At 35.0% G+C, this 24,040-nt stretch overlaps 1 protein-coding gene across 8 annotated transcripts in view; it reads left to right on the top strand.

Annotated features, from left to right (window-relative positions):
* Positions 1-24,040, top strand: part of RFX3 (regulatory factor X3) — a 264,256-nt gene that overhangs the window by 60,552 nt on the left and 179,664 nt on the right. For 2 of the 8 annotated variants that reach the window (XM_046664491.1, XM_046664488.1), the window contains exon 2: positions 8,153-8,371. The exons of 5 other annotated variants lie outside the window; for them this stretch is intronic. In XM_046664491.1, the coding sequence (XP_046520447.1) occupies positions 8,293-8,371 (79 nt within the window). In that variant the 5' untranslated portion in view covers positions 8,153-8,292. Of the gene's footprint in view, positions 1-8,152; positions 8,372-8,488; positions 8,567-24,040 lie in introns of all 8 variants that reach the window. One more of the 8 variants, XM_046664492.1, reaches the window with a different exon arrangement.

Raw genomic sequence — 24,040 nt, 5'->3', positions numbered from 1 at the left:
CAAATGCTATTTAATGATTGATACAGTATCTGTTAAAATTGTTTTGGAGGATTAGGAAATTGGATTAAATGAGTAAAAATGATAAACTATATTATTTAATAAAGAGACACAAAACTCAATTTAAGTTTTCATTTGATGGAAATAGTTTGTTGTTCTCCTATATAGTTTAATTTTAACTTTGCTATGAGGTTTAAAAACATTTGCTACATATGTTTTGCTATCTAGCTTAGATTGTAAACCCTCTGAGGAGAAACTCTATTCCCTGTAAATCATCTAGCTTATTCTTGCTTTGATAAATATTATATAATGTTTATTAGAATAATGAGATTTCAAAACTACCTGAAAAGTTTAAATTATATGGAATAGAATTTTATAAGATGCTTAAATAGATCCTTTTTTATTTGTCCTCTTACAACAATCACAAACTTGAAATTTCTCTCCTGTGTAAATTTGCTAAATGCTTACTTTGCAGTAAATACCACCTACATAATGACATAAGATATAAGAATCAATAGCTGTAACTAAATCATTAAGCAGATTGTTGATACTTTGCATGATTATATTTTATGAAGTACCTCACCCCATGAGTTGTATTTATATTTATTTACTGTATGGAATGACATAAAAGCCAAGTTACAAATTACTCTGTTAAAGGCAGCAGGGGGACTGCTACTATAATGTATATTTTAAATGAATATTAGTAAAGAAAGAAACTAAGAAAGAAATAGTAAATTTCAGGGATGAATGTTATAAGTCATTGGGAAATGTCAGATTTTTTTAGATTATGATAACTGTAATTTTACCCGAAAAATCATTCTGTGGGAACATTAAATCAAAGTGAAATACAATAGAAGCATTGGAAGGCATTTACAGTTCTCTTTTGCATATATAGTAAAAATATGTTGCTTGTTAGGAAATTGGTTAAGTGATCATCTCTGTATCATCCTTTCTCACTGTAGAAATAGAGGTATGTCTATTTGGAAATGGCAAGAAAATAGCAATGTTTTGGAGCTTTTTTGTTTGGTAGTGGATATGCATAATGTATTGCTATCATGGCTTAATGTAATTAGTTATATAACATATTTTTCGAAGACTCTTTTAGACCCTAATATTCCTCCTAAGCCTGGGAAGATGAGAGGTAGGATACTAGCTTTGAGATGCTTTGAAATCCTGCCTCAGTTAAGGCATACAAAGAATGAGGTGAATAAGTGACATTGAATAAGGTTTTACAACAACTTCAGTTTATTAGTTTCAGGTTTAATGCTAAGAAAAGTAAAATTGAATGTTAAAATTTATATTATTATTTTTTTAAATGCTGTTTTATCTTATTTGATGAGTGCATAAGGTAGAGGAAAACTGGGCAAATATCAGGGTGATAATTGTATAGTGTACAAGGACTTTTTTCTAATAATGTTAAATCTGTTGTCTGACACTGTTAATGCTAGATTATTTCATTGCATGCACATTGAGGTACAAGAGTATTTGTGTTATTTTAAACCATTTAGTCTTTAGCAGAAATTGCTGAGGTGCTGATTTAACGTGTTTCGTTATAAGAAAATTTGACATTTTAGTATAATATAGTGTAATTTTTAGAGTTCAGAATAGATTTGGTGTCTTTGCTAAGTACCTGATGTGTAACTTTTAGATTTTCTCCGTCCCTGCCGTCCATTGTCCAATTTTTCACAGACTTTATGACAAAGCTATTGAGTTTGTGCATTCATATCTAAGTTGGATTGCAAGCCACGATAGTGATAGAGGGTAAGAGGAAGATCCCAAACCAAGGTCCTTTGAAATTTACAACTTTTTGTAGTAAAATTTCCCCCCCATCATGTCACTACATAGTTATTTAAAATCTTTTTTCTTGATTATAAAAGCAATGAATATTTTATAAAGAGGAAAGGAACTGGTACCCATATCTCACCACCCATACATAATATGTTACTGTCTTTAGGTAATAATTACAAAATAAAATTGTATTAGAATCATTATTGGAAGAGGCCCTCTTTTAAATTCCACGTTCTATCAAAATATATCTTATTCTGAGTAGAATGGATAAGAAGATACTATGATGAGATGATGGATAACTAAATAGGGACTGAAATGATACTTTATGAGAAGATTCAGAGGGAAAAGAGTCCCTATCAAATTACTGAAATGTGGACCAAAAAGGAGAAAACAAACATCTGACTCCCATGAGCATATCTATGGAAATGTAAGGTTATGTAAATATAGAGTGTTGTTAACTGTGTTACATATTATTTACACATATCACTTGAGATTTTGAGGTTATATTTTGATTCTGGTTGCTTTTTAGTTAGCTTTCTGCATCCAAATTAAAAACAATGTCTTCACAATGGAGAAATACCAATAAAGATGCCAATTTTACATTTTTAAGTTCTTTATTTTCAAAATTTAATCAGTAGGTTATTCTTAAAATTTAATCAATAGGATCTTGTCCTGGAACTTCCCAGGTGTATTTTCTGCTTTTCACTGATGGGATTGGGGTAGAAATCATTCCTGTTTATCTGAATGAGAACCCTTTGGTGAAATTCTTTTGATTCTAAGATAACTAGATGAAATGTAATGCATAAATCATGTCACAGCAAACAGTTGTCACCTGGCACTAAGCTTGATGAAATTTAAAAATGTTGGCTCATTGCCTATGGTGTTCAGTTAGCGTCCTATAGAAAGTCTGTTTGTGCAGATAAAGCCGTTCTTGGTAAGGGGAGATTCGTCTTTCAAGTGATAGGGTTTGTATGAGTTTATTACAGAGTCCCAACTCTGAGCTCCCAAGACATACTCAGCAAGGCTTTGTTTTAATTTCTCATTGCTCTTCCTTTGGCATACTTATAAGACCCTCAGCTTGGTGAAACTCTTAGTGTTGATTTAGTCTGGCATCACCCACAGTGCAGGAATGTTTTCAATAATATTCCCAGAAGACAGTCAAATTTGGGCTCTAAGATACTGCTTTTATTTGCAGCTGTTGGCTCCCTGTCAAACCTAGTCTTCACTTTCTTCTCTTACCAAAAGTTCTACATCCATCTTTACTTATTGGTAGCTTAGTCTGATACCTAGCCTTTTCTTGGAGAATGATAAAGATCTACTCAGCCTGTGCAGAAGAAGAGGAGTGAACGCACGCTCTTCAACTCCAGAAGAAACAATAGCTACAGGGCTGTTTATTTCACACAGGGCCCAACTTTCTTCCTAACTGCTGGATTAGATTTTGCCATTCCCAGACCTTAAGACTTCTTCTGTCACTAATAGGAAAACTAAGTTTTTTAATATCTTTGGATGTCACACAAATGTGTACCCACCGAAAAAAACCTTTTTGTTCCCATTTCCTACCCCCTATTACATTCTCTTTCCATAGGTAATTATTCTCATATTTTTTATCTGAATCCTTTTATTTGTACGTGTTCCTGTAAAACATGTAGATTCACTTTGTGTGCAGACAAATGCTTGATGTGCATGTATTTTAATTTTACATTGCTGGTATTATACTCTAGGTGTTATTTAGTTTGCCCTCAGCGCTGTTTTAAAGATCTCCCGATGATATTGGGTGTACAGCTTGATTTCTTCTAACTGCTGCATAGCATTCGTAGTGAGCATTTGCTTCATTTTATTTGCCCTATGTGTTAGACACCTAGATTACAGGACCTTTTTATAACCGACTCCATGACACTTAAATCCCAGCTGCATGAAGTTAATCTCTCTTGTGTGAAAACAATCTACTCTTTATATTGCTATTCTTTTGCACATCCTTCCAGTCTTTAAATGACTACCTCCTCACTTCTCAAAACTCGACTCAGATATTATATTTCCTTGATGAAGACTCCAGCAGCTATTTCATACTCCAGCTAGTTGCTCTGTACTCTTCTCACACAGCGCTTACTTTTATCTTGGTAATATAAAAGCCCCTATTTCTGCCTAAAAGTCTAGTTTTCCCTCTGGATTCCTTGAAGTCAGGGACAAGATCTTAGGCATCTTTATGTTTTTTGCTTTAGTTTGGTTGAATTGCATACATTTGGCAAGCAGTAAAACATTAATTGAATGAATAAAATGTGTGTAGATTCTTTAAAATGAAATACTATATAAGCACAATTGATTCTCGTATGTAAGAAAAGGTTAGAACACAAATGCAGAAATAGGATACAGGAGGCTGAAAAAACTGAGGTTTGTAAAGATCTTAAGAACCACAACATGTTACGTTCAGATCATGAAGAAAAACAAGCAAAAGGATCAACTATTGCTTGGGGACAGATGGTGTAATACTAGATGTTGGAGTGAAGGTGGAGCTATGGAACTCCTGAGTTGGTTTCAACTTCTCTATCAAAAGAAAATGATCTTCAAATTCAGTAAAAGAGACTAATGGTTGTAACAAGGAAATTAAAGTCCTAAGAAAGGGAAGCAGTAATGAGAAAGCACTTTGATGCTCTCAACTATTTAATGCTCTAGGATTGAATGACTTGCAGAAATGAATGGTTTGGTGATCTTTGAGCAATTATGGTCAATACCAGATGTGCCAAAAGACTAAAGATTGTACAGATTCTTTTTGTATTTTCAAAAAAGAGGGGTAAAAGTAAAATTATAAATTAGTGGGTTTCAAGTCTATCTTTGGGACAATTCTTTAGTTTATCATTAGACAAATGGTTTGTGAAGACTTACCTAGAAAAGAAGCTTTTCTTTCGGAGACCCCATGGGTTCACTAGGAATGTGTCATGTTAAACCTATGTAATTTTTTTTTACCATGTAAGTGGAGTAAGTTGCTTTTGGCAAGACTTTGGACAAGTGTCTCATGATATGTTTATGAAATAGATGGTCAAATTAGGAGCTGTTTTATAAGAACAGGTAGGTTCATTGAGGGTTGAAAAAATCTGATGAATGAATTGGTGTCAGCTTGGAGAGAGGTATTTCTAGTGACGTGGCATGTCTCTTTCTTTCACTCTGTTCGATTAATCATTTTTATCACTGACTTGGATGAAACAGGCCCATCCCATTTGCATATCACATAAGGCTGGCAGTGAAAGCTAATAGTTTAGGTGAGGGAATCAGGATTGAAAAAAAGCTTAGCTATCTGAAATGATTGGTTGAAACTGAAATGGTCTATAATAGTGATTAATGTAAAATTCTGCATATAGGTTTGTCAAGTTATCACACTAGTCCAGAATTGAGTAGACATGTTTTAAGAGCAATTCATATGAAGAAGACCTGGGAATTTGTGATATAACTGTCACTGCTATGTGCCCGGTGTACACTGTTTTAATAGAAGTGCAGTGTTTGGAACAGGGAAGCTACAGTCTCTCTTTACTGGTGAGCAAATACCATTGTGTTAATTTATAGCTTCCAGGTTTTAAGAAGTGTCTGGGGACTTTGTCATGAAAGGATTATTTCAAGGAATCAGGGTGGTTTCCTTATTAAAATTTAACTTTTGTATATATACGTATAGAGTGAGGAATCATCAGAATAATAGCTGTTTTCAAATATTTAAAGACCGAAAGAGAAATTAGCCTAATTCTATATTCGTTCAGCTTTAAAAAAAAAGTATTGAGTACCTACTTGCAGGGCTGGAAATTGTGCCAGACTTTGGGGATATAATAGTGACTAAAAACAAAAAAAAAATGACCTCATCTTTATCCTTTGTGGCACTTGACAGTCCGATAGAAAAGTCAGACATTAACCAAATAATTATATGAGTCAATGTATTTGCAGCTATAATAACTTCAATGAAGTAGAGGTACATGGCACCCTAAGAGTATAGAGTAGGGACATTTGATTTGGTTAGTAAGGGAAAGTTTGCCTGAGGAAGTGATGCTTGAGGTAAGAGAGAGAGTGTATTAACTAGGTGAAAAGGGGAGGGGAGGGAGATCCAGGATGAGTGAGAGTGGTGGTTATAAAGGACAGAAAGTCTGTCTGATGCACAGAGAATACTCCGAAGCTCAAAAGATAGGAAGAGTTCAGGCCACTCAGACTTTGAAGACCTTGGTGAAACATTTATTCTGTAACTAGAAACAATGAAAAGCATTTGCTGGTCTTACCTCAAAGACTATCTGATTTAAAATGGGGAGATGTCTCTGGCTACAGTGTGGGGAGTTGATTGGCTTGAGGCCAGAGAGGATGTGGTAAATGACCTGAGGAAGGATTGTAGTTGGGTGGACAGAGGGCTTTGCGCTACAAGAAATGAGACCTGTCATTGAAAGCGGAATTCAGCTGTGGAGATCAATGGGAGAGTGTGGAAAGAGTTCTATTTGGAGGCAGAACACTTGGGTATGAATCGCAGTTTGCCGCTTAACTAGCTTGGTGGCCTTGTGCAGATCACTGTATTTTTCCGTTCCTGATTTAACAGCATAACATTTTTGCTGGCAGGTTTTATCAGGATTAAGTGATTTGATGTACATGTGAATGACTTACAGACTGTGAAGTATTACATAAAATGGAGGATTTGAGAAAAAAAGCATTAGTCAACAATGGCCATTATTGGACTTGGTGGTCTAGTAATGGAATGGCATACTTAAGTGGTTCCTCCTCTAACTATTTGGAATAGATGGTTTTATTTAAGATTTTTATCATTGTAGCTTCAGGTTTCCATTCCTCTTCCCACTTGTTTCGGAGCATTCACTAACAGGCACAATCTAAACTTTACAGTGACTCCATGCTTTTCTACTTTCTAGGAGCAGTCACGTTGCTAGATGTGATTTTAAATTAGATATGCATGAGGTGTTTTTCTTATGTGTGATCTCAAAAGCAAGAAGCAGTTTTAAAATGAGAAAGTATAAAATATTCTGAAATATATCTTTTGGTAAGGTAGTACTTTCATATCTTAAGGTACATTCAAGTACACAGAGATTCACATATATTTCTACGCTAGAGTGTTGCTTGTGTATATATATGTATGTGTGTGAATCCGTGCATTTATACATAATATCCTGTAAGTGCAAATATACTTTAGTTTTTGAAATGCTTTAATTTAAAACCACGATAAAATAGAAATAAGGGTAAAAACATGTTGAGCTACTTTTTTGAGACAGATAGGAAAGGAATAATATTTCTAATAACTCATAGGAAGGACTATGAATTGGTAACATATTATTTATTCACATATATATGGACACAAAAGCACTCAACAAATATTCATTGAGTACATAAAATGTTTACATGCATTGTTGTAACCTGTACTTTTATTAAAGTTATTTATATGTGTTACCAGTAGTCTCAAGAATCTGTCTAGGTAAAATGTGACATGCCCTTATGCAATCTTCTGGCAGAATCCCAAAGACAACTTCAACTGTAGCATTCTGCACATTTAATCAAGTTTTATGTTGTTCTTGAATATTTTGTTGCTTTTATGTCCATAAGAATTATTCAGTTCTAAATAGTGTGTGACTCCTGAATGTTTCTTATGATTTGAGAATTTCTCTGCAAAGAGGGAAATACTGTTTATTCTCATTATTTAATGCTTTTTCTTTAGGGAATTAGGAATAATAATTGCTGAAAGCCAGTTGCACTTTAGGAGTGTTAAAATTTGGAAGGTGCTTCTGGATTCATAGCTCAATAGAAGACACATTTGAGTGAGAAATCAGTTCTTCCCACAGACTTCCATTTGTACTGGTAATGACAGTAATAGGTGGACCAGGCACTATGCTAAGGATTTTACTTGTATTTTTATTTAATCTTTCCAATAACCTTGTGGAGTGTGAGTGTTATTATTCCAGCTTTACAGATGAGGAAGCTGGGGTTTAGTGAGGTTAAATAACTGGTGAATAGACAGGCCTAGGTTCCATCCCAAGTCACTTTTGATTCCAAGACTCCTATGCTATTTTGAAACAACTGATTTGGTACATAAGAAGTTGATTGAAATCATTTTAGACTAATCTCCTGGAGCCATGATTTTTGCCGTGGTACTATATTAAAAGGAGATAACACACAGATAGCTCATACAAAGGTAAAAAAAGAAACCTATTTTCATCTCTGGGTAATAATGGATTTCTTGTTGTGGCTTTTGTAATAAGTTTTTAAATAGTTAATGCGTACAGTAGTAAAAAACAATTCTCATAGTCCAAGAGTATATACAATGCAAATCATGTCTTCCTCCCACTCTAGCCTCCTGTTCTCCCAGATAGAGGCAACCATCTAATTTCTGATTATTCTTCCACAGGTAGAGTTAACAGTGAATTGAGTTTTTGAAAAAATGACATTTGAGCATGAAGTCTAAAGAAACAAACTGAAAACAGCCAGATCTGGCACCAGGTTGACATCCAAGTGGGTCAAGCCAGAGAAGGGTGGAACAGGATTCAGATGACATGCTCAGGGATGAGAATGCAGACAGACCATCACACTAGCCTCCTTCCCATAGGGATATCCGAAAGCCCTCCAGGTAGGCTTGCCCCGTTTTATCAATGAGGAAATTGGTTACTTTGGTCGTAAGGATAGCTGCATGTAGAGCAGAACCCAAATGCAGGACTGTGCCTCACATCTTTCCATTCTACTGCAGTGCAAGTAAACTCTGGATCCGAGAGTGTCGTGAAGAATTGTACAATTGAAGTCTAAACTTGACTAGAGTTTTCTACAGGTAAGCTAGATAGTAAACTTCAGAAAGCCAAAGGCAATAAGCAGACTTTTTTTAAAAACTTTTAGAATACATTTTTTATTTTAGAATAGATTCAGATTTACAGAAAGCTTGTGAGGATAGTACAGAGTTCCCATATATCTTGCAGCTTGATTCCCCTATTATTAACAGATTTCACTGCTATAAAGTTTCTCTTTATTTCCCCATTTCCATATTGTACTCTTTGGAAGGAAGTCACAAGGCACAGCCCGCACCTAAGGAGTGGGGAGTGATGTTCCACCCCTTTGAGAGTGGAATATTTTCAAAAGTTATTTAGACTACTTCTGTACAAGAGTTTTGTTTCTCCTCCCCATCTATTTATTTAGTCAATCATTTATTTATATAAGTATGGATTCATGGATATTTATTTTGTACTTTGAGTTATAATCCAATGCTATTTTATTTTATTGCTCAAATTGTTCCAGTTTTGGCCATTGGGAGATTTTTAATTGGCTCTTGTGTCTCTTTGACGTACCTTCGTTGATGTGTTCTTTTTTTCTTTTTTGAGCACTTCCTAACTTTCTGGCATTATAGGATACATCAGACTTGCCTTTATATTTCCTGCTTCACTCCTAGAGAGAGTCACTTCTCCAAGGAGCCCTGGTTTTTTTAACTGGAAAATGGTATTAGAAAACAAGATCTGGGGGCCAGATGTAATAGCAGCTCTTTTAAAACCAAATATTGAGTAGAAAAGAAAGTTTCAGCTCTTGTTTCAGATAGTACTGAATTAGGTCATTGTAATAATTTATTTGTTAATATTGCTAGAGTATAAAATTTACCTGAGTGAATTGAATAGAATGATCCTAAGAGTTTTTAAGGTAAAATTCTAGGAAATATTATTTTATTACTCTTTTCTGTTACTTAAAATAAAACAAACCACCTGTCCTTGATGGTACTTTATTTGATATATTGTTTTGATGTCCTTGACCAGAACCTGAGGCAAAACTCCAAAACATGGTAATTTGAAACAAGTCGGGATTAACCGTGGGATATTGCAAAGACTTTATACTCCATTAGGAAAATTAACAATCATGGAGTCTATGAAAGACAGATAATTCATATTTATGTAAAGAATAATGCATCACTAAGTATTTTAAATTTGTGTATCCATATCCAGCAGAGGATTGGGAGAGAACATTAAGGGAAAGCAAAAAAAAAAAAGTAAAAAAGAACAAAAAAGATCATTGAACATAGTTATAATATCTGGACAGTAGTCCTAGCTGATTTTTTTTTATTCCAGAGGAATATTCCCTATTGGAGACCTGGGTTTTCTAACTCTATAACTGAGATTTTCTTACTCTGGGATATTTGCAGATAGATCAGACAATTCTTTTGCCGGAGACATTAAAAGGATTTGTGAGTGTATTTGTAATCTTAGTAGTACTGATGAACATTTCTTGAAATCTTATTTCTTAATTTTGCTTTTTGCCCTACCTTGCTAGGCAAGTAATCCCTTTTACTCTTTAGCCTCTACCATTTCAATAAGCAAGTTGAATTTTTACAGCTCATCAAGCAACAAGGTCAGAAGAATCACAGGATCTGATAGGTGAATGCATAAATGTATGTTGATTGTAAAAAAACAAAATCATTTTCTAAGATTTAATCAAATGTTTTTTTCCTAGGCTATAGTCATCACTATTTGTCCTAATCTATTGTATTTTAATTTTCTGTCTCTTAGTTTAACTGTAAAGAATAGTCTTTTAAATCAGTGTAAATACAAAAGCTTCAAATTAAACTGATAGTGTGCAGTTGCAATTAGTAAGAGGCACAGCACTAATGAGGAAGAGAACCAGGCAGGTAAACACTGAAGCAAAGGTAAATGAAGCGGTCTATAATGGATAAGTAAACGTGACTCAGTGCACAGAAAAACTGAGTGAGTCAGAGATGCCCAAGGAGCCCTAGAATGAAAATAGCTTGAAAGCCTTAAGTGGGGGCGGGGGGAGCTGAGTGTAGAGATGGAGAAATAATGAAAGCAAGGTTCTAGGTAGGGGTTGCTGGTGAGTCCTGAGGCTGGCAAAGATTGACAGGGAGAATGCGAGAAGCTAAGTATCTTCTTGGGAGTTCAATGGAAGTGATAAGCCTATGCTTGAAGAGCCTGGAAGCACAGATCTGGGACATGGTGGAGGGAACTTAAATGTATTAAATGTCCACAGTGTTCTAGGTGTATTATGTCATTTAATTCTTACAATGCTTTTGTGTATTATGTCATTTGATTCTTACATCAACTCTTTGAGGGAGGGAATTATTAGTTACAGTATTACAGATGGAGGAAATGAGGCACAGAGAGGATTGAGAGTATGCTGCAGTCCACCCAGCAGCTAAGTGTAGGTAAACTCAGACAAGGGGTTAAAATTTGAATTTTAAATTTCAAAGCAGTTTGGGGGATCAAGGTAGATAGACAAAACCAATTATGTGTAGCATGGTTCCAAGCTCTTAGGGCCGGGGGCAGCCATCAAGACTCTTTTGGAGTTTCTGGGTAGAATTGGTTAAGAGAAAGGAGCTTAAAATGGTGGCTATTAGGTTTAAATAGTTTAGAGCTGTTGGAAAATGAAGGTTATTGTAGGCTGCTGTATTGAGGGGGCCTCCAAATGGACTGAGGACTCATGGAGATAGCTGACTAAAAAGTGGGCGTGAGGATTGGCTGAAAGGTGGACTGGCGATATTTGGTCCTTTTAATTATCATTTCATACTCAGTTTGAACTTTTCAGGATTTCCATAGACTAAAGAGGGTGATTTTTGACTCTCCTTTTTTGGGAGGATAAATTTTAGGGGTTATTCTTAGATTCTGGCACACTGGTTGTTAGTATGTTAGTCCATTTGTGAGTGAGAAAGCAGGTTAATGAAAACCGCTGTGAATTGTAAAGATGTAGTATTTTTTAAAATGGTGTGTTTATGTTTACAGAGTAAATCTCAAGAGCAAATTAATTACATGTCTGTAGTTCTTAAAGTTAAGTAGGCTAAGTGGGGAAAAAGCATGATTTAATCTTGCTTTATTGCTGGCCAAATCTCTAGGCTGACCATTTTTTCCTTTTAATAAAAATGCTTTTGGTTCCTTGTCTTCCCATTAGCTCATAGTTGAGAGCTCTGTTAAGTTGTCTGTGAGACGGAGTGTATTAGGCTTGCCTGATTAAAATTGTTCATGAGAGATCAAGCAGACAAGGGACTTTTAGCATAATTAAAAAAGCACTTCTAGCCTTTAAAGACAAGATTTCAGAGATTTTGGAATTTATATCAACCTGTAGGGAACTGTGTTTATATAATTAGATTCTCGTTCTCTCATGAACCCTTCTTACTTAATTCACACATGATGTCCTTTCCTTTTATGGAATATCATCTTCTCATGAAGGAGACAAGAAATGGTGAGAGGAACCAGAACTTGAATAAAATGAAATGTTTCCCTTGAAAGATCACAATATGATAAGTTAAACAATCAGTTACCTCCTTTTGTTAACCTGTTTATTTATAAAAGAAAATGCAGGAGCAAAGTTCAAGATAGTAAAGGGAAAAATCAAAACAAATTGCATATCCTGTGTTCTCAGGCTGATCTGAGAAAAATTACACCAGCTATTGGAAAATAGTCTCCTTTCGTTTAATGGATATCTTAGGCCAAATTTTTTTTTTTGTCTTTTCATTTTGCAGTCCCAAACTTTCCATTGCTGGGCTCTGAAATCATTTAGTTATTATGCTCATTTTACTATCATGCTTCAGAAAAAGAAAAAAAAAAGATGATTACACTAAATGTGATTTAAAATGACTTTTTCTTTTGTCCTTTTAAAGCAAAGTCCACTGCTATAGACTGTTTGAGTACTTTATAGAGCACTTCAGTTTTTTTCCTATGTGTTTGAAAAAACACATTTTAGCGCTTCTTCGGAAAGGAACCCTTTCTAGAATAAATCAAAATGCTATTGCTGTAATGAGGCAGCATTTTAGAAGAACACTACCAAGGTGTGAACTTTTTTTTTTAACCTACATGTATAAGGCATTTATTTCATAGACTAAGGGCTTCTGAACATGTGAACGTTTCTTTAGAGGCATTTCCGTCAACCAGTAAGTAATGCTTTGTTTTCACCCAGAAGATTGCTTCAGAATATTTCTCATGTAATTAAAATAATTTTTCCATTAGCTGAGAGTGGTTCTCAAAGCTTCTTGACTTTTTTTTAAATTCTGTTTTATTTTGCATTTTTAAAAAGAATTAGTTCTAGCTTGATTTTAACATAAAACAGCAGTGTCCAACAGAAACCCAGGTTATTTCCATATCGGTCTGGGTAAGAGAATAAGACAATGGAAGAAAGCCCCCCAAACCAAAATGTACCATAAATTATTCCAGTTATATATTAAGACTAATTTTAGGAACCTAATCAAACATACATTGGCCAGAAATAAAAATATTTTAATTTAAAATCATAAAGATTGAGGAAGAAAGGAGCTTGAAATTTTAAATGGTGGAAGTTTTTTCGATGTCTCACATTATCCATAGGAGGAAAGCACTAAACAAGGTTACATCTTGAAGCAGTAAAATCTGTGAATAGTTTTGTTTGTGGGAGGAGGTCACAAAAAGGTTATTCCTCTGGCTTTCTTCTTCTTGACAAGTAATCAGAGTGGTTCACAGATCTCCTGGTTTCCAACCATTTTATAGTCTTGAGAATTAATTTTTGCATCAAATTATATATTACCCTTACTTTTGATTAAATGAACTGTTTTAACAGACCGCACAATCAAATAGGCTAGATAATAATAGTTGCTTCAATTAAGACGTAATTTAGGATGAAATCATATAGAATTAACAAGGTGTATTATATATATTATAATTGTGGCAGCTAGTATATCTCTGGCATAGGCAGTATGATTTCTTTTATATATAAAAAAAAAAAGGAAAACCCTTAAGTTTTCCTTATTATTGCTTAATTTCAGATACTGGTTAGTGTATCCATTTAATTGCTTCTTTATCCACCTGTCCATCATCCATCCATTCAGTCAATAAACATTTACTGAACCTTTGCTATGTATCAGATTTGAGTACGGGTAATACAGAGATGAATAACTTTCTGAGGAGATATTTTTTGCAGGAAACATTCACAAATAATTGTCAGTATGAATAGAGGGATGTACATGTAAAAGGAGGTACATCTAATTGTTGCTGGAATGTCAGAGAAAACTTTAACAGAGGAGACAATATTTAAACTTAATCTGGAAGGATAAAAGTTCCTTCACCAAGTGGAAAATGAAACAAAGGGCATGCAGAAAAGTGAGAACGGCAAGTACAAATGTATTGCATTTTAAAAAGACTTGTCAATATTTTAGTATATCTGGAATATACAGGAGAAATAATTTGAAATCATGCTAGAAAAGTAGGCAGAAGGGTCTCCCATTGGCCATGCTGATGCATTTAGACTTTACTTAGGAGTTATAAGACACTGAAGGAAATGAAGCTGGATGAATAACATGAGAAAATTTGTATTTTTGCAAAATGCATTGGGCAGGATTATAGGAGATATTTGGAGAGGGAAGAAAGTGACTGCGTGGAGTGATCATCAGATGGCTCCTATTTCTTTGGTGAACTAGTAGGCAATCTTATATCATTGGGTTTTGGAGCCAGACAGACAACTTCAGATCCTCAGTCTGGAGATCCCCTTAACTTCCCGCAGCCTAAGATTTTTCAATCTGTATAATGGGAGTAATAGCTATCTTTCAGTATTGTAAAGTTCATGTGTTCAAAATGCTTTGCTTGAATTTCTAGGCCTATAATAGATATTCAATAAATAGTAGCCATTATTATTAGCTATTGACCTCTTAAGAGCTTAAAATTACATAGTAAACATTGTAAGTACTCCTTTCCCTGAAGAAATTTGTGATAATTTACTACATGCAAAAACAAACAAGACAAATACACATTTTGCAAACTATGTTTATCTTTGAAGACTTCTTTATTGCTTTTCCTATGTGAAAGATAACCCAGTTGCAGATTGACAAGTATGCTCATTAACCTTGTTCATAGGCTCCTAAATACTTTAACCAATCAAAATGTTTGGCGTTGATGGCTCTTGGGCCTGATGAATGCGATTGATTAGATTTCTCCCCAAGTGGAAACTATGTGTTCTGTTTTTCTAAGCAGTGCATTTAAGATCAGGAAACACTTTCCTTTCTCAAGGGTGCATTTCTCCTAATACCTCAGTTAACAGGTGATCAGTTGAGTTTCTACTTAACTCTTTCTGTGACCGTGAGAGAGCTTTACCTTAAAAGCAGTCCGTTCCATGTTTGGACAGCTCCAGTTGTTAGAGTATTCTTTTGTGTAGCTGAGGCAGCTGCCTTTTAATTTCTGCTCCGTGGGTGCTAGTTCTCTCCTGAAGCCACATAGGCCAAATCTAATCACTTTCATTTTTCTCTGCTGTCAGCTGTTTGCCAAAAGCCATCATTCCTTTTTTCATGCTTCTCATTTGCAGACTTAGTATATTCTCAGATTTTCCAGGTTTTGTGGTTGTTGATTTTTTAAAAGACAAAGTTTTGTGGAGGTATATTTGACATACAATAAACTGCACATTTTTAAAGTGTGTGATTTTGATATATGTATATATCTGTGAAACCATCACTGCGATCAAAATAATGAATATACTATCACTCCAGTAGTTTCCTTGTGTCTCTTTATATTCTCTTTCTTCCACCTCTCCCCAGCCCCTTCAGCTCCCACTCCCAAACCCCTGCAGTCTCTCATCTGTTTTCTGTCACTGTAAATTAGTTTACATTTCCTAGAACTTTATATAAATGAAATCATATAATACGTATTCTTTTTTGTCTGCTTTCTTTCAGCATAATTATTTTGAGATTCATCCATATGGTTACATGTAACAATAGTTTCTTTTTATTGATGAGTAATATTCTATCACATGGATATACCACAATTAGTTTATCCATTCACCTGTTGATGGACAGTTGGGTTATATCCAGTTATTGAGCTGTCAATAACTGTCAAGTCTATTGGCATAATGTTGTTATGATATTCCCTATTATCTGTTGATAAACCTATAGGCCGACTGAGCAGAAATTAAAAGAAAAAATATCTCATTCCTGACATAACTAAGTTATATTTTTTCTTTTAATTTCTGCTCAGTCGGCCTGTAGGTTTATCAATTTAATTGACATCTCAAAGAATGAGGTTTTGCTTTCATTGATTTTTCCTATTTTTCTATTTTCTAAGTCATTGAATTCTGCTATGATCTTTATTATTTCCTCTCTTCTGCTTACTTTGAGCTTAATTTACTCTTCTTTTTCTAATTTCTTAGGGTAGAAGCTGAGGCCATTGAGTTGAGACCTTCTTTCCTACTATAGATGTTTTATATTATATATTTCACTCTAAGTACTGCTTTAGTGGCATCCCATAAATTTTGATATGATATGTTTTCATTTTCATTCAGTTTAAAATACTTGTCTAACTCCACTTTTTGATTTTTCTTTGACCCTTTGGTTATTTAGAAGTGCCCTAAGTAGTTCTAAAATGTTCAAGAACTTTCCAGAGGTCTTTGTTATTCTAATTTAGTTCAGTTGTGAGCAGAGAACATACTTTGTATGACTGGAATCCTTTTAAATTTGAGGCTTGTTTTATGGCCAGAATATTGTATATGTTGGTTTCTATCAGTTTTTGCTTCATGTATTTTGAAGCTCAGTTATAAGGTACATAAATTTTTAAGAGTATTAAATCCTTTTGATGAATTAACTACTTTATCATTCTGAAATTATTCTCTGCATCCCTGGTAATGGTTCTATTCTGGAATCAACTTTTTCTGATACTAGTATAGCCACTCTAGGTTTCTTTTGACTAGTGTTAGTATGATGCCTTTGTCTAACCTTTTGCTTTTAACTTATTTGTGTTTATATTTCATGTACATTTCTCAAAAGCAGCATATTGTTGGGTCTGGCTTTCATAGGAGTCTGATAATATCTGCCTTTTAATTGATGTGTTTAGATCACTTGCATTTACTGTGATTATTGATGTGGTTCGTTTTAAGTCTGTCATCTTGCTATTTGTTCTCTTTGTTTCCATCTGTTCTTTGTTCTGTGTTTATCTTTTTCTATCTTCTTTTCTTTGTTTATTTGTATACTGTTTCTTTCATGGTTTCTAGACCCTCTAGGCATCCTGGTTGTCATCCTGGGTTAGCTTCAATTTATTTAAAGGTAAATAAAGACTTATGTCAACTTCTCACAGCCTGAAGTTCTAATGTCTTCTAAGTGTTTTTGACTAGTAATTTATATTTTGCTAATTTTGCTAATCCTAAAAAAATTGCATGCTAAATTTACATTTGCCATAATACTTAGATGTTAACATAGATTAATATTGTAGATGGTGTTGAATGGTCCTTTTTAGGATGAACTATTGGCTTCTTGGCTCTTTGCATTCCTTGATGCAAGACTCTGTATGAGGAGGTGACACACTTGTAGCCTGGGAGTGCTTACTTATAAGAACCATATGGAGAGCATCTTGGAGAAACCAGCTTGGATTCCTAAGTTTATCATTATTTATCTGTCTTGATTCAGGATTTTTCTTCCATTTTATTTAGGGAAAGAGGAAAAAGGAGAGAGAGAAATCATTAGTTATTTTCTGTCTCCATCTGTCTACCCATTCTTTCCCAAATAAAAGGATCAGTGGAATATATTTTTCAAAAAGTTGAGAAACATATTCCTATTCAGTTTTAAAGAAGTATATCCAATATGTTATCCAACATGGAGAGTGGGCATTCCAGGTCTTTGAATTTCTGTAGAAAAGAGAATGGCAGGATGAGGGAGGAGAGATGTGGTTAGGCTTGAGTAATGGTTATTTTATCAGATTTGGAAATAGGCAAATTAGCACCTATCTATCCTAGGAAATGGCAAGGTATGAGCTCTATGTGTGGGTTCCCAAGCGGCCTATACTTGAAATAGCTCCATTCACCCTGTCCTAGAACTAAGGAAAAGGAACTTTTCCAAATTCCTCCTTCCCTAAAATTTTGCCTTGCTTCTGGAGGATTTCCTTGAAGTAGTTTTGTCACTAGAAGATTTTTGTTGAAGTAGCTCTAGTTTCTAGAAGATGTGTAAATCAGAGTATTCTTGTTCATTCTGTTTTCTAAGTCTAGCTCTTAAAATTTCAAAGAAGCAGAATGTGGTACATCCCTATTAAACGCAGGTGCTTTCTGCCCTGTTTACTTCAGACAGTTGAGTGTCTATAATTGTTAGGACTGATGATTTGTAAGCTGGTGAATGGATGCCAAAAACTAAATGTCTCTTGAGTACAGTGGAGCCTATAGTGTAGTCTCCATGAATATGAGGGCCGTGTGCCAACTAGAGCTGGCTTAGTTCTGCAAGCAGGAGCCTTTGCAGAAGGATTCATGGTAATTAACCAATTCAAAGTGCAATATTTTCCTTTCATTAATTTGGCAGAAAATAACTAAATATCTACAATAAGAATGTTTTTGACATTTTCATTTGCTGCTTGGAAAATAATGGATACTTTGAATTGTGCTACGAATGAAAAGTGCTAGGAATTTGTCATTTCCATTTTAACTTCCTAACAAAAAATGTGGATTATTTGATTAGCAATTATTTTTTTAAAAATTAAGTAGGAATAGTTGGCTGCAAGGGTGACCAGAATCAATTCATATTTTGAGGTGATTGACTGTTAGGAGATTCTTGGGAAGTTTGTTGGCTTAGATGCATTGCTTTTTATATCTCGTTCCCTGTCTGAGTTATAGAATTCCAGTTGGGTGTGATTGTTTCCTATCCTTCCTCCCTTCTCAAGTTCATTTCTACTGAAAATATTGCATAGAATTTCTCTCTCTTCTGTTTCTTTTGGGTTAAAGAAATATTTATTATCTCAATCAGCTCATTCTAATAATTGTTAATTTTTTACTTTTAAAAATGTGGTTAGGACCAGCCACCTGTAAAGAAGTATATTGAATAATTTTGGAACTAAGGGTCCAGTGATGGCAAATTTTTCCCTTAAGAATTATAGAAGTATTTATTTGTTTTAGCATATGTTAGTCTTCATATTAGTACTCTTATCTGTTGGTAGCATTTATCCTTTCACTAAAAATATAATCGATTTAATAATACTCATGCCTTTGATTACTAGGCTCCAGTTATTGAAAACTTGATGATTCCTCAATTTAACATTTTTCCCTCTTGCAATTTTGACACATTTTCTGTGTATATTTTTGCTTCTATATGGTCTTTATAAGTGGAAGTATTTAATTAGAAAGATACTGTCTTATTTTTAATATTCTTTTTATTTTAAGTATCAGAAATCCATTTCAATCTATCTAAAAACAGAAATGTGGAAAGATATTTGGATAACTCCTGAAATCCCAAAGAATAGGTTGGCCTCATGAGGAACTGGAGTTCTCCATCAGTAAAGCCATTAGGAGCCTAGGCAGTACTCTCCTCATCCTTTATGTTTGCTTCTGTCTACATGTCTCTCCCTTCTTCACACTCTATAAATTTACTTTCAGATGCACATGACCACATACAGTCACCACCACTACTCCTTAGTTACTCAGAGTCACCAGCCTAGACAGAGACCCCAGTTCCAGAAATCCCAAGAGAGAGAATATAGACCAGCTTGATTCAGCTCTTCATCTTTGATCTACTCAGGTATTGCTAAGAGGGCAGCAACATAAAGTACAAACTTGGCTGTTATGGCCCCATAACAGGGATGGAAAATAGAAGAGTTTGGGGTGGATTTGTCAGTAACAACTAGCTTTTGGACTGTGTACATGGACCAGGACGGTGGTTTAATTCAGTAACATTTATTAGAAAATCTACCATGTTAAAAAGACTGGTAGATTTGGTAGACTTAAAAGCTAAAGTGAACATAACAAAGGATGAACCTCATAAAGGATGACACAGATAACAATGATGTAAGGCAGAACGTGACATTCTAGTAGAAGCTTATTCTTGGTTCTTTTCATTTGTTTCTTAAATATTTGCTTTATTGTGTGTCAAGTACTGTTCTAGGCACTGAGGCTACACAGTAGATAATTAGATAGGTTCCCTGTTCTCATGGAGCTTATCAGAACCTTGCTATTCAAAAATATCATTGTTTGACCAGGATCATCATAAGACAACTGGGAGGTTCTTAGAATTGCAGAATCTCAGACTCCGCTCAGACCTACTGAATCCGAATCTGCATTAAGATCTCCATGTGATGAGGCTGGCCCCATGGCCGAGTGGTTAAGTTTGCATGCTCCACTGCAGGTGGCCCACTGTTTCGTTGGTTTGAATCCTGGGCGCAGACATGGCACTGCTCATCAAATCACGCTGAGGCAGCGTCCCACATGCCACAACTAGAAGGACCCACAAGGAAGAATATACAACTATGTACCGGGGGGCTTTGGGGAGAAAAAGGAAAAAAATAAAATCTTTAAAAAAAAAAAAAGATCTCCATGTGATTAGTATGCACAGTAAAGATTGAGAAGCATATTTCTAGAGCAGGGGTTGGCAAACTACAGGCTTCAGGCAAAATCCAGTTGATAGCCTGTTTTTGTAAATAATGTTTTCTTGGGACAGCTGTGCCAGTTTGTTTACATATTGTCTATGGCTGCTTCCATACTACATTGGCAGATTTGAGTAGTGGTGACAGAGACTCTGTGGAACCACAAAGCCTGAAATATTTACTGTCTGACCCTTTATAGACTAAGTGTGCTGCCCTTTGTTCTACAGTATAAACAAATTGCTTGGAATGCACAACAGAGATTAAATTTTACTTGTTTGATTGTGAAAAGCTTACAGAATAGGAAGTGTTAGAACTGTTCTGAAAAGCAGTGGTTTAGCACATTTTAAGCCTGTAGTCTGTAACCCAAATGAAATACATTGAAGTCTGATATATAAAACATATTTAAAAATTGAAAAGAATTATTCTGACTTTGTGATTGATACTATTATGAAAAATGGAGAATAAGCCTAGGAGATTTAAGAACGTTGGTCTCATTATGGCAAAATAGTAGTAGTTTAAATTTATTTATTTATTTTTAAATTTACCAAGGGCTTTTGAGGCACAATTGTTCATTTGATGCTAACAGTATTTTGAAGATTGCCAAGACATATATTTATATGTCTACCTCATTTATGAGAAAACTGAGACTACTAAATAAAAAGTCAAGTATTTTGCCAATGAGTGTACCAGTATGGAGCTGGAACTAGGATCTAGGCCTTCTTTCTGATGAAACTAATTGAACTTCACTGAAGCAAAGGGATCTAAGAGATTCAATAGTTAGCTCCTAGCACACCATCCATCTTTCATGACAAGCTTCAATCCAGAGCACTCTGCTTTTGTATATCGTAAGGATTATATTACTTGCAAGATTTCTTTTGAATGTCTTGGAAACATAATTTTATTCTCTTAAATACTTTTTTCTCTTGTTGAAAATTATAGTGGTCACTCTGAACAGATAGAATATTTCTGTTGTTGTAAGACAGTGAAGATTTGAATACAGATGATCACTTGCTTGAACAGCCATAAGTGATAAATAAATTAAGAGAACCAGGAAAAGTGAGTGAACCTGGTAACCTAAGTCAGCTAAGGTTTGGGACTTTGTGGGTTCTCAGTGTGATTATCATCTTGGCACTACAAGTGGGCTATGAGTTGGAAGCTACCGCTTGGACAGGAATTGTAACTTTGTGGGAGGCTCCAAAGAGACTGAGGGCTTTGAAATAGGAAGAGACATCAAGTCTACTTCTCTATTGTAGAAAGCAAATGTAAAGTAGCTGCGAAGCAGCCATGAAGATAACGTCTACTACATGGTAGCTTAAAAGAGGCCATGGAGATGTCTAGCTTCCCAGAGTACAATTAGTTTGCAAGTGGATTTAGTTCAGGCAAACCAAAAAGATCAGAGGCAAATAGTTGAGGGATGGAATTGCCACCTCCAGGAATTGAGAGGGAAGAATGTCTAGAGACCTCATACCCTAGAATCAGACAAGGAATTAGGTTCTGTGAGATATTGAGGTTCCCAGAAAATCTGAAAACAATTGCCAATTTATGTCTATCTCCACATATGCACACAAACACACACACAGGCGCTCGATTATAATTACATTTTATGACTGTGTTGATATAAGGACAAATATATTAAGAAAAGTTAAACATTCTCTTTGACCTAAATTTTTAGTTACTCTTCTGATTTTAAGTGAAATTAAAACATTTTTGTGGGCCCCTGAAAGTATTATGGGCCCCAGGCACTGTGCTTAGTGGATAAGTCGGCCCTGTCTATCTCCAAGCATTTGCTTGAGATAGTATATCAAGTATTTAAATCAACTGAGAAACTCATGCTTGGCAAAAAATATGCTTCCTTTGTGGGACTCACCATTTCATGTAAATGTTTTAAAAATTTTAAAGACTTTGTGATGTTTATTTTGATTTCCCATTTAAATCTCTCATTTGTCTGGGGAACAGGTAGATATTTCCATAGTCTTTAAATATGGGTAGGAAGACCTTTGTGCTTCCGAAGGTTGAGATCAGACCAACTTGAGAAATTGGGAAATGAGGACAATTCTGATAATGTGAGGTTTTTCTTTTCTATTCTTTTTATTTTGCCTTAAATAAAAATAAACAAACCTCCTTTAGCAGTGTGAAAGGCAGTATGGCAGCAGAGTATTGCTGATGTTTTGCTTGTGCTATTATTTTTCATGAAAAGGAAAGTAAGTATGAGAGGAAAGAATTTAAATTTAAAACATTTTTGCTTAAATTTCAGAAACTCTATAAAACTTATAATATTAATATTTTCAAAGTGTTCCATCCTCATTATAAGGTCTTAAATTCAAAAATATTTTATCAAAATTATTTTGCAGTATATGTCAATTTAACTCAGGCTCAAAAATTATACAAATTGAGGGTGGGTAGAGAAGACCAATAGAAATTAAGAGAATGAGAAAAACAAGAATCATTTAAAATAATATGGACAAGAGCATCTGCTACTGGCCTTGATAGAGTAACTAGTACTGGTCTAACCCTCCTCCCATAAACTGATAAAAGTGAAGAAAATATATGAGGCAACTGTTCTCGGGCATTGGACAACAAGCAGTACAAGACTGTGGTTATTAAAAGAGTGCACACTCATAAGAAGAGCCCCATGTCTGCCCTGGCTTTCTGCCTAGAGATAATTTCCTGACTGTGACACAGGGATATGGAGTCCAAGCAGAAACAGTGGTGCCTCTGACCTGAGAAAGCAGAGATCAGAGTTTAGGGCAGTTGAAACAGCTGGAATCTGGAGCAGTGCACCAGAAAGGAGAAAGGTATACAGAAATGGGCATCCAGAATTCTAAATGTGGGTTCCCCATGAGTCCTTAGCTGAGAGATGGACTTCATATGTATCAAAAGAGAATCTGTGAGCTTACTAGGGATCTGGAAATGGAAAGACATATTAAAGGTTCCTAGTAGACTTTGGAGTTCTGTCCTAGGCAGAGTGGAGAGATATTATTAACATGCTAGGTATCCAGATGAGAACCAAGAACTCCACACCTTAGAAGTAAGTTCTATGTCCTAGAGTAAGGCTTACTCTAGATCCACCCTAACAAGTTCAAAACTAGACCTCAACAAAATCTACAAGGAAGACAAAGATAGAAGTTTGAGCCTGCTGAACTAGAACTGAACTTGTGAAACACCTTGAGCTTTCCTGAAAATCATTCCAACAATATATAAACAAATTCAAGATGTTCAACCAGTAGTTATACTGCCTGAGAAAAAAAAGTCACCACTCTTCAGAAGAACGTAGCAAAATCAGAATCCAGGTTCTCTACACTCTATTACATTTTATAATCATACTATTGAATATATAATTAAACAATTACTAGACATACAAAAAAAATCAACAGCACAGACCTTGAGATGGCCTAGATGTTGTGTTCAGCTGACAAAGGGTTAAGTATGCATACACATATAAGGCTTAAAAAAAAGCAAACCAACAACTACTATGGTCTTAGTGATGGAACAGATAGGAAATTGTGGCAGAGAAATGGAAACTATAAAAAAAGCCAAATGGAAATTCTAGAACTGGAAAGAACAATGATTGTAATTAAGAATTTATGGTCGAGCGTAACAGTATATTGGAGATGGTAGAAAAATCAGTGAACTTGAAGCATATCAATAAAATTTATTCAATATGAAGAACCTAGGAAAAAAAAAGAAGAGACTTAAGAGATGATACCTAAGGGTCTAGCATGTGTGTAATTGGAGTCACAGAAGGAGAAGAGCATAAAAATGGTGAATAAAAAGTATTTAAGAAATAAAGCTTGAAAATTTTTCATATTTCAGAAAGCATCAACTTACACATCCAGAAAGGTCAGCTAACCCCAAGCAGGATAAACTATGATGTCCCATACCTAGGCACATTATAATTAAACTGCTGAAATAGCCAGTGGTCATTAAGGTGGTGGTGAGGAGACTGCCAAGTGGCTTTCAGTATTCCACCACCATTCCCAAAG

The sequence above is a fragment of the Equus quagga genome, chromosome 6, assembly GCF_021613505.1.
Source record: "Equus quagga isolate Etosha38 chromosome 6, UCLA_HA_Equagga_1.0, whole genome shotgun sequence".
In the NCBI taxonomy this organism is placed as follows: domain Eukaryota; kingdom Metazoa; phylum Chordata; class Mammalia; order Perissodactyla; family Equidae; genus Equus; species Equus quagga.
The sequence above is the reverse complement of the archived record's forward strand: the minus strand, read 5'-3'. Positions and strand labels throughout refer to the sequence as shown.